We start from the raw sequence: 17,291 nt of genomic DNA on the forward strand, positions 1-17,291 counted from the left end.
TGTGAACTCTGACAAAAAACGGATATTATTGCTACAAGCTTTTAAAAGTTTCATCATCAACAAAAAGGTAAAACTTGCTGGTCTAGAAAACAGTGATAAAATCAGCATATGGAGCTTCAAACAGCTTGCCCTTTTATTTCAGACTGCAACTTTAGGGATGTCAGCCAAGGAAGCTTGCATCTTATCATCAGAATATGAAAGATCAACCATATTTCCTTGCAAATATTTCTCATAAGAAGTGAGGTCGAAGTGTCCATGCCCACACATAGCCATTAGAATGACCTTTGTTTCTCCTGTCTCTCTACAATTCAGGGCTTCCCTTATCACAGCAGCAATAGCATGAGTAGGCTCAGGAGCCGGTATTAGGCCTTCTGAACGTGCAAACTTTATGGCAGCTGCAAACCAGAAAGAAATACCACAAGTTTGACAATAATAAGATCATAAATGACAGGAGCCAATAAAGAACAGCAATTTTTTTTTTCCGAAAACAGCAATGCATTTATTTCGAAAACATTAGAAGCTTTCTCTTCAAAATTTACTGATCATAGTTATTGAAAGACTTCCACAATCAAATAATGTGTGCCTGATATTAGGACACCTGGGTATGGGTGTGGGTGCAGGTGCAACATGGCAATTCCAAAAAATGTGGGTACAGGGAAATATCACATAAATACAAAACAAATTCAAAATAAACTGAATATAATCTAAATATATATGTTATATTTAAAATATATATTATATACTGAAAATATAAAGTTATAGACTAAAAGTATAATTATAAATTACAATTTAAATACAATTTTGTATGTATGGAGGGTAAAATGGTGTGTCTGGGTGTCGACGCGTGTCAACACGGGGATATGTGTGTCCACACAGGTACGGAGGGCAAAATGGAGTGTCCAGATACCATAGGGACCAACAGTCATATATAGTTTTTTCTTTTCTTGGGTGGGATTGCCTCATGGAATGATGTAGAAATCAAGGTCAAGCCCTCACTAGTCACTAACACAATAAGGCTACCATTATCCATTGCAAAGGGAGCAAGAATTACATTGATATGACAATTAACACAAAACAATCAATCACCTTCAAAACATTCTGTTTGAGGAATTGCCACTGCTTCCATGAAACCCAATTCATAGACATGTGAAATTAGTGGTGCCATACCATGATAACGTAGACCACCTGAACATGGAAGTGGTTATTCTTTTTCGTGAAACATCAACTACTAACAAAGAAAATTATATTGTTCATCTTACCTGCATGAATGGGGTCTGGAATAAAATTATGGCCAAGGGTGTGCATCTTCATTAAGGGTGTCAATCCAGCAGTGTCCCCATAGTCATATGCATATACCCCTTTTGTGAGTGAAGGGCATGCTGCAGGCTCAACAGCTCTTATTACAGGATTCATTCTACCATTTAGTTTCTCTCTAATGAATGGAAATGTTAGTCCGGCAAAGTTGGATCCTCCACCTGTGCAGCCAATTATAATATCAGGAATCTCTCCAAGAGCCCCCATCTGTTCTAAACACTCCTCACCAATTATTGTCTGGTGAAGAAGCACATGATTTAGAACACTTCCCAAGCAATACTTGGTATCCGGATTTGATGCTGCAACCTCTACAGCTTCTGAAATTGCTATGCCTAGACTTCCTGGACTCATTGGGTCTAACTGGAGGATTTTCTGCCCAGCATGTGTCAGGTTAGAAGGGGATGGATGAACTTTGGCTCCCCAAGTTTGCATCATCAATTTACGATATGGTTTCTGATCATAAGAAGCACGTACTTGCCATACCTTCATAAACAAAGTAATTTTCATATTTCTGTACAAGGTAGAAACCTAGAAAAAACTCAGTTTTTAGAAACTTTCATTAGTCATACTTCACAGTTCAGACCAAACAAGCTGCTAGCAAAAGCTAGAGCGCTACCCCATTGGCCAGCACCAGTTTCTGTCACAACATTCTTGACACCTTGTTGTGCATTATACCAAGCTTGTGGGACAGCTGTGTTGGGCTTGTGAGAACCTGCTGGGCTTACACCTTCATATTTGTAGTATATCCTTGCTGGAGTTCCAAGTAGCTTTTCAAGTCTCTTGGCTCTGATTGTATCAGAAAATTTTATACTAGTTATGATAATATGATCACTAAAACTTGTAATTCTGCAATATATAAATGACCATATAATTGACTCACCTAAGAAGGGGTGTTGGTCTCCAAAGTCTATAAACATCAATAACTTCATCAGGAATATCAATGAACTTCTCTTCAGTGACCTCTTGCATGATCAACTCATCAGGAAAAAGTAGAGATGAATCTTCAAATTTGAGCGGCTCATGCGTCTTAGGATGCAAAGCTGGAGGAGGCTTCTTTGGAAGGTCTGCAACAAGATTGTACCAATGCTTGGGTATTTCAACAGCCTGCAACTTTGTGCTGGAGGTCAATCTTGCTCTCACTTGACAACCTTTACCAATCTTCTGGAGTAACAGCTTGGATTTTGATGCAGAACTTGGAAGCAATTGTCTACCATCTGACACAGAAGATAACCACAACCTTTTTCAAAAGTGGAAGTAAATAATGTTTTAAAATAAAAAATCATGCATTATTGCAAAATATTCTGGTAAGGAAAATCTTAACTCCGCCTGTGTATAACTGTTTAGTTATACACTGCCGGTCCCAAGCCCGGATAAAGGAGGAGGGTTGCGGTAGGCCTGTGACAGCCAGCATAAAAACTTAGTCATACCCTATGAAAATGAACCAATATGAGAATTTTGTTGGGGCGTTCCCTACTGAGCGACGTGCTGTACTCTCTAGGCCCGGAGGCAGTGATAAATGGGCAAGGGTTGCTAGGTCGTCGCCCAGAAGCGACGCGTCACACCGGCGCCCGAGTGTGGTGTCAAATAGGCAAGGGTTCCCTCACTTTGTTAGACGGGTGGGGGTAAAGAAGTTAGTCCAAGACCATAAAATTAGGTTAGCCACTTGGAACATAGGGTCTTTAACTGGTAAGTTGGTAGAGTTAGTAGATGTTATGTGTAGGAGAAAGATTGATATTTTATGTCTACAAGAGACCAAATGGGTAGGTGAGAAAGCAAAAGTGATAGAACCTTGGGGATATAAGATTTGGTATACAGGAATAAATAGGAATAGGAATGGAGTAGGGATTGTTATGAGTCGTCAGTTTATAGATAATGTAGTTGAGGTCCGTAGGAAGGGTGATAGAATTTTATTTATTAAATTAGTATTAGGTACGGATATTATTAATATTATTAGTGTTTATGCACCTCAAGTAGGTTTAGATGATTCCATTAAGCATCAATTTTGGGAAGATTTAGATGGAGTAGTACAAGGGATATCTTATGGAGAAAAGCTTTTCATCGGCAGTGACCTTAATGGACATGTAGGCATTAGTAGGGATGGATTTGAGAGTATCCATGGAGGCTATGGTATAGGAGAAAGAAATGAAAGTGGAGAAAGGATTTTAGATTTTTGTTTGTCCTATGATATGATCTTAGCAAACACTTGGTTTAGGAAGAGGGAGTCTCACCTAGTAACATTTAAAAGTGGGGTTAATACGAGTCAGATAGATTTTTTCTTACTTAGAAAGAGAGATAGGGGTTGTTGCATCGATTGTAAGGTTATACCGGGAGAAAGTGTAGCTACACAACATAGAGTCTTAATTTTAGATCTTAGAATTAGACAATGCCGCAAAAGGGATAGACATAGGATAGATCCTAGAATTAAGTGGTGGGCACTGAAAGGAGCTAAACAAGGAATGTTTGTAGAGCAGGTAGTTAAGGAAGTTGATTGGTGTCTCGAGGAGGATTCAGAATCAATGTAGAATAAGATAGCGGGTGGCATGAGAAAAGTGGCTAAAGAGGTATTGGGTGAGTCTAAAGGTGGTGCACCAATAGGTAAGGATACATCATGGTGGAACGAGGATGTCAAATTAGCTATTAAGGTTAAAAGAGAGTGTTATAGAAATCTAAGAGTCGTGATAATGAGAATTTGGAGAAGTATATGATAGCAAAGAAGGAAGCTAAAAAAGTAGTTCGAAACGCGAGGGCTATGGTATATAAGGAGGTTTATGACAAGTTGAATATCAAAGAAGGCGAGAAGGATATTTATAGGTTTGCAAAGATGAGAGATAGGAAATCGAGGGATTTGGGTATGGTTAGATGTATCAAAGATGAAACGCAAAGGGTTTTAGTCAAAGATGAGGAGATTAAGGAGAGATGAAAAGATTATTTTGATAAGTTATTTAATGATAGTCATGCTCAAGATCTTGGAGACTTCTCCATTCCTTTTCATGAGATAAATCGTGGCTTCATGCGCAAGATTCAAAAGAAAGAAATTGCAGAGGCTTTGAAGAAAATGAAATCAAGAAGGGCAGTTGGCCCAGATGGTATACCTATCGAGGCTTGGAAATGCTTGGGAGAGAAAGGTTTAGAATGGTTGACAAATCTTTTTAACTTGATTTGGCGAACAAATAAGATGCCTAATGAGTGGAGAAAGAGTACTTTGGTGCCTTTATATAAGAATAAGGGTGATATACAAGATTGCACAAACTATCGTGGTATAAAACTCATGAGTCATACTATGAAACTTTGGGAGAGGGTGATTGAGTCTAGGTTGAGGAAGGTTGTCATGATATCGGAGAATCAATTTGGTTTTATGCCTGGAAGATCAACTATGGAAGCTATACATCTTCTTAGACAACTTATTGAAAGATATAGAGAGAGGAACAAAGATTTGCATATGGTTTTTATTGATTTAAAGAAGGCATACGATAGAGTACCTAGGGACGTTCTCTGGTGGACAATGATGAAGAAAGGTGTTTCTCTCAAGTACATTAGTATAATTAAAGATATGTATGAAGGAGTAGTGACCAATGTCCGCACTTGTGGAGGGGTGACAACCAATTTTCCGATAACGGTTGGGTTACATCAAGGATCTGCTTTAAGCCTTTTCCTATTTGCGATAGTGATGGATGAGCTTACGAGATCAATTCAAGAAAATGTACCGTGGTGTATGTTGTTTGCTGATGATATTGTTTTGATTGATGAGTCTAGAGCTGGGGTTAATGCTAAGTTAGAATTATGGAGACAGACATTGGAAGCTAGAGGTTTTAAGTTGAGTAAGAGTAAGACTGAATATATGGAATGTCGGTTTAGTAAGCAACGAAGTAGTGATGGGAGTGTAGTGAAGCTTGGTGAGCAAGAAATACCGGTGAATGATTATTTCAAATATTTGGGATCCATCATTCAAAAGTATGGAGAAATTGATGGAGATGTAAATCATAGGATAAAGGTTGGGTGGATGAAATGGAAAAGTGCAACTGGAGTGTTGTGCGATCGTAGAATGCCATTGCGGTTGAAGGGAAAGTTTTATAGGACGACTATTAGGCCCGCTTTACTATATGGTACGGAATGTTGGGCTGCCAAGAGACATCATATTCAAAAAATGAGTGTAGCTGAGATGCGGATGCTTAGATGGATGTGTGGAAATACAATAAAAGATAAGATTCGGAACGAGGAGATACGTAAGAAGGTAGGTGTTGCACCCATTGAAAATAAGATGCGAGAGAATCATTTACGGTGGTTTGGACATATTCGGCGAAGGCCTAATGATGCTCCAGTTAGAAGGTTGGAGAAATGGGGAAATATATTAGTTAAAAGAGGTCGGGGTAGGACTAGGAAGACTTGGATGGAGATGATAGGAAAGGATATGAATGCTTTGAACCTCACCGAGGACATGGCATTGGATAGAAATGATTGGAGGAAAAGGATTCATGTGGAAGACCCAAAATGAAATTTCTTTTTTGGTTCATATCGCTGACCCCAATTGTTTTGGGATGAAGGCGTAGTTGTTGTTGTTGTTGTTTGTTGTTGTAAGGAAAATCCTTATTTTAACTTTTGTTGTGTTTCTGAGATGAATCCTAGTCTGGCTCTATGTACATATAAGCCATCAGTATGGTATAAATTACACAAGCTATAGAATTTCCATAACTTCCATTTCTCGAAAATGAACTCAGAAAACAAGTGATTTAATTGGATTGGCTTAAGATGGCAGATATATTAAATCCACAGGGTTGCCCAGCTACTTTGTAATGAAATACGCGGAAACACAAACACTAGCCACCAAGGGCTTACAAGATAACACTTACACACATGCACATGCACATACACATGCACAAGTTCACTATGGAACTAAACAAAAGCCAATAAGGCAATAACAAGAGTGTAAAAAATATAGGATATTATTCACCAAATGCTTAACACAAGCATTAAAGAACAAGGGGGTTTTAACCCCTATTTATACACAAAGAGACCCAAGTAGGAGGGACTGTTGGGCACCCCCAACGACTCTTTGGGCCAATGCCCAAAGAGCCCCTAGTCTTTAGATAAAAGACAAAATGAAAATACTAAAAGCTATTATCCCTAGTGGAAAAGACCAAAATACCCCTGACTTGAAACAGAAATTACATACATATAATTTAACAGTACTTGGTGTAGGGATGCAAGGAAACATGTGCTGATAAAATACAAATGCTAAATTTGGCCAAATTTAACTCTTTAAGGACCTTCTAATTGCAAGTTGATAAAACTTTGAAAAGCATGCCATAGTAAAAGGAAGAGCTGCATTGACCCAGGAACAAGAGATTTAAAACCATGCCAAAACAATCATGCAATGACACGTACGTGCACATGCACAGATATACATAGAAACATGTGACCATGCACTATGAATATATATCAAAATTGTGGAGTTAAAAACTCCCGCTTTGTTTTGACATGTCGATTGGTTTCCAATCAAAACTTGATTCTTAACCAATCGTGAAGCATGGGTTGAGGGTTCATAATAAAAAAGTAAATCATTTCATAATTCTATAAGAACTATCAAATTCCTGAATGTAACAGTCAGATATCACAAGACTAGTTATCAAATACACAACCAGATACATAAAACACACACACTCACAAGTAAAATTCATTTTAGTTCTGACTGTGATAAAACTATTAACCTAGGCATGTGATATCGATCCCAAAATGCAAATGGTAGTTCACTTACTGTATATCCAACCTACTAGCTAAGCTAAGTTCATTAGACAAAATAATTTCAGCGGTGATAAGATGCGCATCACAGTTTGTATCTGCAGATTTAAGGAGAATTTTAGAAGGGGAGGAAAAATCATTGCACTAATCACACATGAAGCTACAAGTGTTCTTTCTTATAGTAGAAATGTCATCATATCTGAAACCGGACTTTGTTGAAGCATATGATATGGTGGATTTAGCATTTCCAGATAGGAATAGGATTTTATTATATCAGGTTTCAATTAAGTTTCAGGGATTTGGATAATGCCTTTTTGCTGTTTTGACCTATCTTTCTTTCATAATTATGGCATTTCTAGCAAGTTTCAGGGATTTGGATAATGATTTTTTGCTGTTTTGATTTATTTTTCTTTCATAATTATGGCATTTCTAGCTAATTCTTCAACTGTTTTGGAGGCACTAGATAAAGTGAGCTAATTTCACATTCTATTAATAGAAATAATCTCAAGAATGTTACATGTCATGGCAACTAGTATCACTAGGCCTTGTTCGTTTAATGAGATTGAATGAAATCATATCAAGTTATGACAATGAATGACTAAGAAAATGACAGGTGAGCTTATGAAAGTGGCCTCCCTTTGATTTGGATATGTGGGCATTGATAAGAAAGGGTAATATTGGGTGAGTGGGTGGATACTCAATGTTTTTACCTAAGAAGATTTATTTCTTCTGAATTTATGATGGGAAAGCTTAGTTGGCAAAACATGGTCAATCATAAGAAATTTTATCTTATAATTAGGAGATTTATATGCGTAGGCCACAGGGTGGCAGTGACTTGGGCATCTTCTTCTTGATAAATAGCATCTCAAGTTCGGAATGTCAATTTTGATTGTGGTGAGAATGTTACGGAAGATAACCTGAGAACCTTGATGTGAAATTATCTCAGATCTAAAGATATTCTTGGCGCATTCATTAAACAACTCAATGAGTTATATTGATTGGTGGTCGGGTGCTGTGTCGACTGAAGCACAGGTGGGAGTACAGTGATAAAGCTTAGCTCCTAGCAAAGGCTGGACATAGGTTGAACATCTATTGTTTATGCGTGATAGAGTAGCATATGGTTTTCAACGTTAGCAAGTTAGGTAAGCTAGAATTTACATGAAGAAAGAACAGTGAACATCCAAATTAGATCCCTGAAGCAACCTTTATTAATTATCATCTAAACTCAACTTGATTAGTAAAACGAAGAAAAGGAAAGAAATGGCAGAAACAGAGCACTGATTTCGCCAAGAGATGAATAGCATACAGAATGGTGCCTATGAGCCAGGGACGAAACTAAAAAGCATGAAAAAAAAGAAAATTTTCCACTTCAAGTCGGGAAGCAGCAGATACAAAGACAGATATTAGCCCAAGATGGAATACAGGCCTTTGTGCAGGCATCATATCCATAACAATGCATCAAAAGATTTGTAGATTCAATATCTCAATTAAACCATGTGACATTGTAAATTTTGATTTTATTTATTTATATATATGCTTATTGTTTGGCCATGTCTTAATACATTGTGCTCCATAGTAGATCTCAGCCAACTGATTTGAAGAAAGCAACATGATATTAACATCTTAAGAGTTGTAAGAACTGCCTATACTGGAGGCTGCACTATGTGAACCATATTTTCCAAATGTACGTCCAACAATAACATCTTAAAACTATGCTTGATTTCTTTCAGCATGCTACCAGATTGGTAATGGTGAAATATCCAACTAACCTATCGTATAATCTATCTTAAAATCATATATAAGGAGATTGGGAGCTGTTTTCTGGTGAGCAAATGCAAACACTTAAGAAATGAGATACTAATAGAAGAGGGCCAACAATGCCCCGAATTCAGCGCAAAGGAAAACATATTGAATCATGGTTTTCAACAGCATTTGTTTCTTATCTTTATGATTATTTTCTGATTGACAAGGTATGTACCAAAAGTTATTGACAAAGTTTGTGTAAGCTCTAGCTCTTCCAAGAATTGGATCCAGCCTATGTCACATGGATACAGCTGTGGATAGGGGGTTATGGCTATTTTTATGAAGTTTTCAATAAGACTAGTATATAAGGGGACGCCATACGCGCTGGCCAAAATGGAGTGTCCGTGTGAACATAGGATCCAACTCCTCAACAGAAAGATTTCCATCATTGCAGCCAGAATTTTATAGCTCAGGTATGAAAACCTTTCCAACAATGCTTATTCCGCCGAGAGAGAGAGAGAGAGAGAGAGAGAGAGAGAGAGAGAGAGAGAGAGAGAGAGAGAGAGAGAGAGACGCACCTACAGATTTATCATACTCGAAATGATGGGGCTAACGATTCCAATAGAACCGAAATCAGCTACCATGAAGCATCAAGGAGGATTTTATGGCATGTTACAGTTATCACATATCTCATGTAAGCATCAATTTTAAATCATGGGATTCAACAGAATGGATCACTTTTCTTTAAAAAAAAAACAGGATGGATCACTGAAACAACTATGCGTAACTTTCACCAACTAAATTTCATGCAGCTCAAACACTCACCAACCAGCTTTTTAACTTTCACGAACTAAATTTCATCAAAACAGAGGTCATTTACAACACTAGAACTTTCACACTCCCGATATTATGAACGAACCCACCAAATCTTCATGATGGTCATTGAATTCTCAACGAAATATTGCCAAAAATCAAACAATACGCATAGCATCCATTTTAGTACTAATGATCAGTTCCACAGATACAGTAAAAAAAATCAGTTTCAAAGAGAGAGAGAGAGAGAGAGAGAGAATTGGTGTTGGTGGAATGGTGAAATGCGTTTTGCTTACAGAAGAAGCCGGTGAGGTTCTTGTGTTGTCGGGAGAGGGATGGAGAAGGGAGCAGCGACGCCATCTTATGGAATTTTTTCTTGTGGTTTGACTATAAACACAGAGAGAGGGCACCGAGGGGAAAAGGGAGGCTTTGCTTTTCTAGTTTGACAAGGAGGAGTGTTCCACATTGTTTATGTTATGTTCGTCACCAGCACATTGGATGGATAATCCAGTATCGTACAATCCAAAGGATGACGCACCACCCCGTAAATCAGGGAAGCAGATCAGGTCATGCTGAAAATGAGCGTTTTTGCTCATGCGGACATCATGGCCGTCTGTTTGCATTTTGGATGAATGCCACGTGGTTTTGTTGACTTTTGAACTTTTTAAAATGCAAATCGGATGGCCACGATGTCAGCATGAGCAAAAACGCTCATTTTCAGCATGACCTGATCTGCTTCCGTAAATCAGTTGTCAGCAACACCAGTCCCACCATCATCAGCGAATGTCTACGCACATGCCTGATTTGTGTGTTTTTTTTTCTCTTAGGGGGGGTTTGTTTCACCCTATTTTCATATGAAACAGCTCTGTTTCATATGAAAATGAACATTCTCTGAGAAGGTGAAACAAACACGTTGAAGCTTGAGTTTTGGTGGGGCTCGCGGTCAATGGGAAGCCAAAATACCGTTGACTGTGGGTTTCATATGAAATCCGTTCTATATGCCCCTCTCCCCTCGGGAACAAACTTCCCACCATATTGTTTTTATAAACGCAAAAACCTACCTTTTTTAACATCAACTTTTAGTACAATATGAGCCCTTAGATTTTTTGTTGCTCTGAAAACACAATTAAGCCCTTAGATAAAGGTACCTTAATTACTGCTATGAAACTATAAGGGATATTTTTGAGTTCAGATCAAGCAAACACTGACAACTATTTTTTTCTAAAACATTTAACAGGGTTAAGAGGTAACACTGATTAGGACCCTATCTATTATATCTTAAATTTAAATTGGATGGATGTGAATGGATATAGTTGGATATGGACATGGATATGGATTGAATTAGATCCACCCCTGTCTATGACTAACTTATACCCATGTACCCTGACTAACATTTGGTTAAAGCTGTCACAACCGGGTGGGATACAAAGGCCATTTAGAGCCAGCCAGGATACTACGACTTGCTCTTGTCCATTTTATAGGTATACTCTGTTCAATGAATAAGACTGGTTAGGACCTGCCTACGGATGGCAGTGGACCGGGGTAAAACGGGCCCCCGCACCGCCCCACCTCTCCCTGTTTGGACTGGGGATGGAGGGCATGAAACAGGGAATGGACCGAGGATGGAGGTTAAAATCAAAACCTGTGCGGGGATGGTGGTGGGGATAGGCTTACTCTTGCCTTCGCTCAGCCCCATCCCTGATCTTTGTAAAAAAAATTACTATTATACTTTTATACATATTATAAAATCACACACACACATATATATATATTCCTAACCTTAACGGAAAACCATTTTTCAAATCTCTCAATCTCTCTTTCCTCTTCTTTTAAAGAGCCACGCATGTTAGGTTTTCCTCCTTATGAGACCCATCTATCTTGGAAATGGATCGTCTGATAACTGATCATTTATGACATTATCAGTAGTTCGATGCACATTCATTATCGCGGCAGAATTTCGAAGTACGATGCTTGATTTTCTCGAGGATTTTTGAAGTATTCGCTGGATAACGATTTGTAGAAGGCCTCACAGCTAAATGATGATTCAGCTGTTAAGAGTTTTGAGGATCAACGATTTGTCGATAGCGATTTGTGGTTAGTGTTTTAAGTTGCATAGCGATTTGTTTCAGTACTTGCTGGATAGCGATTTGCAATACTCGCTGGATAGCGATTTTCAGTATTCGTTGGATAACGAATTGTTTCAGTACTCGCTGGATAGCGATTTGCTTCATTACTCGCGGGATAACGATTTGTGATAAGGCGATTCAGGCGCATTATAAGTTGTGCAAGACGTTTAGTCTTTCTCATTAAATACGGGTCTCATCCTCTATTTAAGGGATGGATGAGAGAGAAAAAGTTAGAGTTGAAAAAGCAGGAAAGAGTGTGAGATACACTTTTAGAGCACCAAAAGGGTGTGAAGAGAACAAAAGCGAGAAGTGTTGCTACACTTCTTTCAGGACAACTTCGTGAGGTTGGTTCTTCAGAGCATTTGTTCTTTGTTCTTCAGTGAGGTATATCCTCTTTGTTCATTTCGTTACACCTTCATGTGTTTGTAAGAGCTTATGTTCTTTGACCATTTTGTAAACTCTGTTTGATAATAGTGGAAGGTGCTGACCTATTGGTCGCCGTGGATGTACCTTAGTTTGAGAGGGAACCACGTAAATCTTTGTGTGCTTCTTTTATTTTCGCTATTGGTTTACCTTTATTCCACTGTCATCGTTGTATTGCCTCCATCGATTCACACTTGTGGGAAAGCCTATTTTTTTTTCAACAACGCAAGCTTCCATTTCTCTCCTTTTCTTCCTCGCCTTCTTCTAATGGTCAAAGACAACAACGGTAAAAAGACCAAAAAAATGAGACTCCACCTCGCCTCGCCCCGTTTGGACTGTGGATGGAGGACATAAAATGGAGAATGGACCGGGGATAGGGGTTAAAATCAAAAGCCATGCGGGGATGAAGGTGAGGATGAAGGGACAAATTTTGAGACATGGCGAGGGTGGAGACCTTGTCCCCCACCCCGCCCCGGTCCACTGCATCCCTTACCTATAGTCTTGAACTTCCAAACTAATTTATTTTGACTTTTCTATAAATTGTTTGATATTTGCCTTTCCCTTTTGAGCGCACATTCATCAAGCATGGAGCTCACTCCAAGATTTACCGACTGTAAAGTTTAGCACTCTAGCCTTGTGACCAATTTTTTTCTTTTTTCTTTTTATGATGAGGAACCTTCGCCAAAGCAAGGAAAATTCCGAGTGGGGCCCAATGACCACCCTGCCATACGTTGCCCACCTCTGACCCATGCTCCAGTAGGTTTTGATCTGGTGCCTTCATCTCAGCACCCTCACAACCATCCCACTGGCCACGCGAGCGACCCCTGCTGTGGTTGCCTTGTGACCAATTTAAGCTGCACAAATTTTTTTGATATGCAAAGCTCACTTGGAATCCGTTGGTGTGCATATTTTTGAACAAAATGCAACTTACTATGTCTGGTCTTAGTCACCTACATATTTATACATGATATTCATGGTTCGTGGATCTAAGCCCATGCCCAATTAAAGAATGGGTGCCTTAATTCACTACGATTTATCTTTTTTCTTTTAAGATGGTTTGGGCATTATGTATAGAGACCTTACCATCTAGAAATGTTGACATGGTACAAGTGGAATGAATTAGGAAAAGAGAAAAAACCAAACCCATTTAGATAGGAACGAAGAAACGTGACCAATAAAACCAAACCCATTTAGTTGGAACATGTTGAGAGAGAGAGAGAGAGAGAGAGAGAGAGAGAGAGAGAGAGAGAGAGAGATTTCTTTGTACCTTTTCTACTAAGGTAACTTTACTACAATAAGATAAAACTGAATTCAAAATACAAACAATGGGTGAGTTGGTTGAGAGAATCCAATCCCACCTTTCACCGTATGGAGATATCTCTCCACTTTTCTTTTCTTGAAACTCGATGTACATATCCAACTCTTTCCTTATCCATCATTTAACCAATATTCAGAATTTATATTTTATTCCAACAGTCACCCTCAAGCCAGTGCATGTGGATTAAAAAACTTGGCAAAACATTGCCTAAAAGCTTGTTTTAGGTCGTATAATGATTTATTAAGACAGTAGACTCGAGTCTTCCTCCACCTTAGTAACCAGGCGGCAACTTCATATATATTTCTTCATCGTGAATAAATGTGTTATTAACATCTAGTTGATGCAATGTCCATTGAAAACGGGCAACAAGCATCACATAGATACAAATTTTGTCACTGGTGCGAACATATCCATTACTTCCTGTGTAACCTTTTGCAACCAATCTAGTTTTGCAACGCTATGAAAGCAATACTTAATTTTGAAAACCCATTTGGAGAGCTTAAACTTCAACTCTCATGGCAGTTCTTCACTTCTCATCTCTCATGGCCAATTGGCAATCTCTTGGCTCATTGTGAGAGGATATGAAAACAAGAAACGCTTGATGGCTAGTGGAGAATTGAGAAAATGTAAAATAATGACAAAAGGGTGAGATGTACCTTGATGTCAATGTATTGGCATAGAGTGCAGCATAGTCGCAATGATAATCATTCAAGTGGATGGGTCTGGACTTGATCCAATTAGATCTCTTAAGTTTTGTCTCAGGTTGGATGATTTCCTTATCAGATTGGCTTTCTCTAGTCTCAAGTAAAGTTGCAGGATTGGTTTGCACATCCGGTTGAGATTCACCTTGATTTCCATCATGTATCTCTTGGCATTGAGTAAGAGACAGATAAATTTTGGCGAGTTTGGTCCTCATATATAGGAATGGGTAAAACAGGCTCATTGTCTTGGAGACTGATCGAGTTTTCAAAAGCAAACTCTTTCTCATAAAAAATAACTTCCATGTTGACAAATATTGACTGACTTTCAACAACAAATACTTTTTAACCCTTCTACTCTAAAGGATTTCCAACAGATATGCATCTGTGAGATCTGGTGTCAAACTTATGTTTATAATGCACATTGTGAGCAAAACATAAGCAACCAAATACTCTAAGATGTTCATATTTAGGCTATGATCCATATCAGACTTCATGAGGGGTTTTATCAAATTTTTACCAAAAACGGTCCTAGAAACCCTATTGATGAGGTACACATCGGTAAAAATATACTCTCCTCGAAACTTTATGGGCAAATTTGCTTGAAATCATAAAGCTCTAACAACTTCAAGCAAATGTCTATGTTTGCATTTTGCTACCCTATTTTGTTGGAGCGTAGAAACACAACTATGTTAGTGAGAGATCTCATTTTTATTTAAAAAGGTCTGGACCTCATGAGAAAAAAAAATCAGTTCCGTTATTATCGAATATGACACATTTAACTTGGGTTGAAAATTGGGTTTTGATCATCATGATAAAATTACCTAAAATTTCTTTGATATGAGATTTTTTTTAGGAAACTTTGGCTTGAGATTTGAATCTCAATAAAAACACCAAGTGGCCCTACTAAAATCATCTATTACAGTGTGGAAAAAATGTGAGCATGTAGTAGATGGAGTAGGGTAGCCTCCCTAGATATCAAAATGAGCGAGATCAAAGGGAAGAGTTGATTGTGTATCACTAGTGGAGAGTTGTGATCAAAGGAGCAGCTAAGTGCCATGGCTATGCGATGCTGTCAAATCACATGACAGCCTCGCATGAGGCCCACAACTACATAGTGCAAGCCCCCACATGAAATGTTGTCATGTGATTCACTGTGTCAAATAGCCATAGCACTTAGCCGCTCTCAGGATCCCCTCTCCACTAGTGGCAAAAGGTAACCCAGTATGTTTGGCAAGAGGGCAAACATACTGGGTTAACAGAAATAAAATCATGCATCTGAGATAAAGTCTTTAAGCATTGGAAAGAGGGATGTCCCAAACGCCAATGCCATAAATAAAAATAAAAATAAAGGGTTGTTTGATAGAGGGGGCAGCAACTTTATTCTTCTCCACATTCAAGAAATAAAGACCAACTTGCACGCTACCCACTCCAATCGTCCTTCTTAAGCATGAGTTCTGGATTTTACAATGAGTAGGAAAAGAACATAACATTACAATTCAATGAATTGGTAAACTTGTTGGTGGATATAAGATTGGGTCTAAATAATGAAATAAATAAAGCATGATCAAATCCAATTTTGGGAGTTATACGAGCTTTCCCAATATGGGAGATGAGAAATAGGCCTTTTTCTAGACTAGACTATTAGACTAGACAAGACGGATGAAGAGCAACACTGATCCTGTATCAAGAATACAAACACTAGAAAATGAAGATACTAAGTTGGCTAGATGTTTAGTGTATTGTTCCATGGCGAGTTGTGGTGCCATATTTGTCGATGTGCTTCCTCCACTGCTTGACACCTTGCTCTTGATTTGTGCTTGTGCAGCCATCGGGTTTTGGGGAGATAACACATAGCATTGATCTTTAGTATGACAAAGTTTTCCACAATGATCACTCTCATTGGCTTTTACTTTTTCCCTCCATATCTTCACAGGATCGATCTAGACCTCATCTTTTGACTAAAGCAGCCTCATTATTTTCAATATTGGGAATGATACCCAACTCTCTTTGGCTCTCTTCTTTGAGCAAGAGATTATATGCCTTGTTTACGATAGCAACGGGGCCCATTATCAAAATTTGACTTTGAACCACAACATAACTCATTGAGTCGCATCAAGAATTAAATTAGTGTTTTTTGCTGAAACCAAAAGAGCCTTAGAAGCTCCACACGAGCAGGTAGGCGGAACGACATGTGTGGCTAATTCATATCATAAGACCTTCATCTTCATATAACACCCAATAATGAAGAGATTCTCTTGATGAAGGGTCACAATGGTGGATTGGATTTGAAAAATCTATGTTCCATCGGTTTGAGAGAACCTCTTGCAAAAGTAGCAGACTTGCCAAACCACACGAAAAACAAAAGCACTCAAGAAGAATTTTCACAGGGATCTACATCCACAGTATTGGGATCCTCTCTCTATCTCTCAATGATATAAGCAAGAGATGGCCTCTATTATTTATAGATCAAGCATTCACACGTTTTAAGGAAAGTCCTCCTTTAGAAACATAAGGTCTTTTTTTTTGTGGGACATTAATAGTTTTATCACTTTTGAAAACCTCTTGATTGTGAGGACTTTTATCAAGATTGGGAAACATAGTTTTCTTGTTTCTTGTAAGACTCTCCAAGGTGATGCCTAGGCTAAGACTCTCTTTGTTGATCTTTCCTTCTTCTCCAAGATGAGTTTTATGGGTTGAATCAAATAGTCCCTCTTGTGGTGGACTCTCTCTCGATCATTCCTTCTTCTCTTAAAACTTTCTGTTGTGATAGGCTAGTCTTCTTCATGGAGTCGTCATCGTTGGGTGGATCTCACGATGGGATAACTCACTAAGGGACTGTGATAATCTCTAATAGCTCCCCACATTGAACTTGGACCTGAAATATTGAAATTAAGAGACTGACAAGGGCTTCGTTAAGATGTCAGCGATCTGGTAACGTGAGGATAAGTTTTAAACACAATTATTTCTTAGCCACCTTTTCATGAACAAAATGCATATCAATTTTGATATGTTTGCTGTGATTACGAAAGGTTGGATGTGCTACAAGGTATGTGACACACACTGTCATGTCACACCATACAACTGGTGAAGAGGACATGTGAATGCCAAGTTCATGGA

At 38.5% G+C, this 17,291-nt stretch overlaps 1 protein-coding gene across 2 annotated transcripts; it reads right to left on the minus strand.

The window, feature by feature from the left end:
* On the minus strand, positions 1-10,091 carry TSBTYPE2 (tryptophan synthase beta type 2). Of its 2 annotated transcripts, XM_090006651.1 has the most exons (7): positions 9,903-10,041; positions 2,195-2,528; positions 1,884-2,100; positions 1,542-1,797; positions 1,260-1,475; positions 1,087-1,185; positions 1-395 (listed from the first exon to the last, which is right to left on the minus strand). In XM_090006651.1, the coding sequence occupies exons 1-7, from the start codon at positions 9,964-9,966 to the stop codon at positions 139-141; spliced, it is 1,443 nt and encodes a 480-aa protein (XP_089862777.1). In that variant the 5' UTR covers positions 9,967-10,041; the 3' UTR covers positions 1-138. The 2 variants fall into 2 exon arrangements, with proteins under 2 accessions (XP_089862777.1, XP_089862776.1); XM_090006650.1 differs by having other exon boundaries at positions 1,260-1,797; positions 9,903-10,091.
* Between the last annotated feature and the right edge of the window lie 7,200 nt (positions 10,092-17,291).

The sequence above is a fragment of the Nuphar pumila genome, chromosome 5, assembly GCF_984573655.1.
Source record: "Nuphar pumila chromosome 5, dmNupPumi1.hap1.1, whole genome shotgun sequence".
NCBI classification, from domain to species: domain Eukaryota; kingdom Viridiplantae; phylum Streptophyta; class Magnoliopsida; order Nymphaeales; family Nymphaeaceae; genus Nuphar; species Nuphar pumila.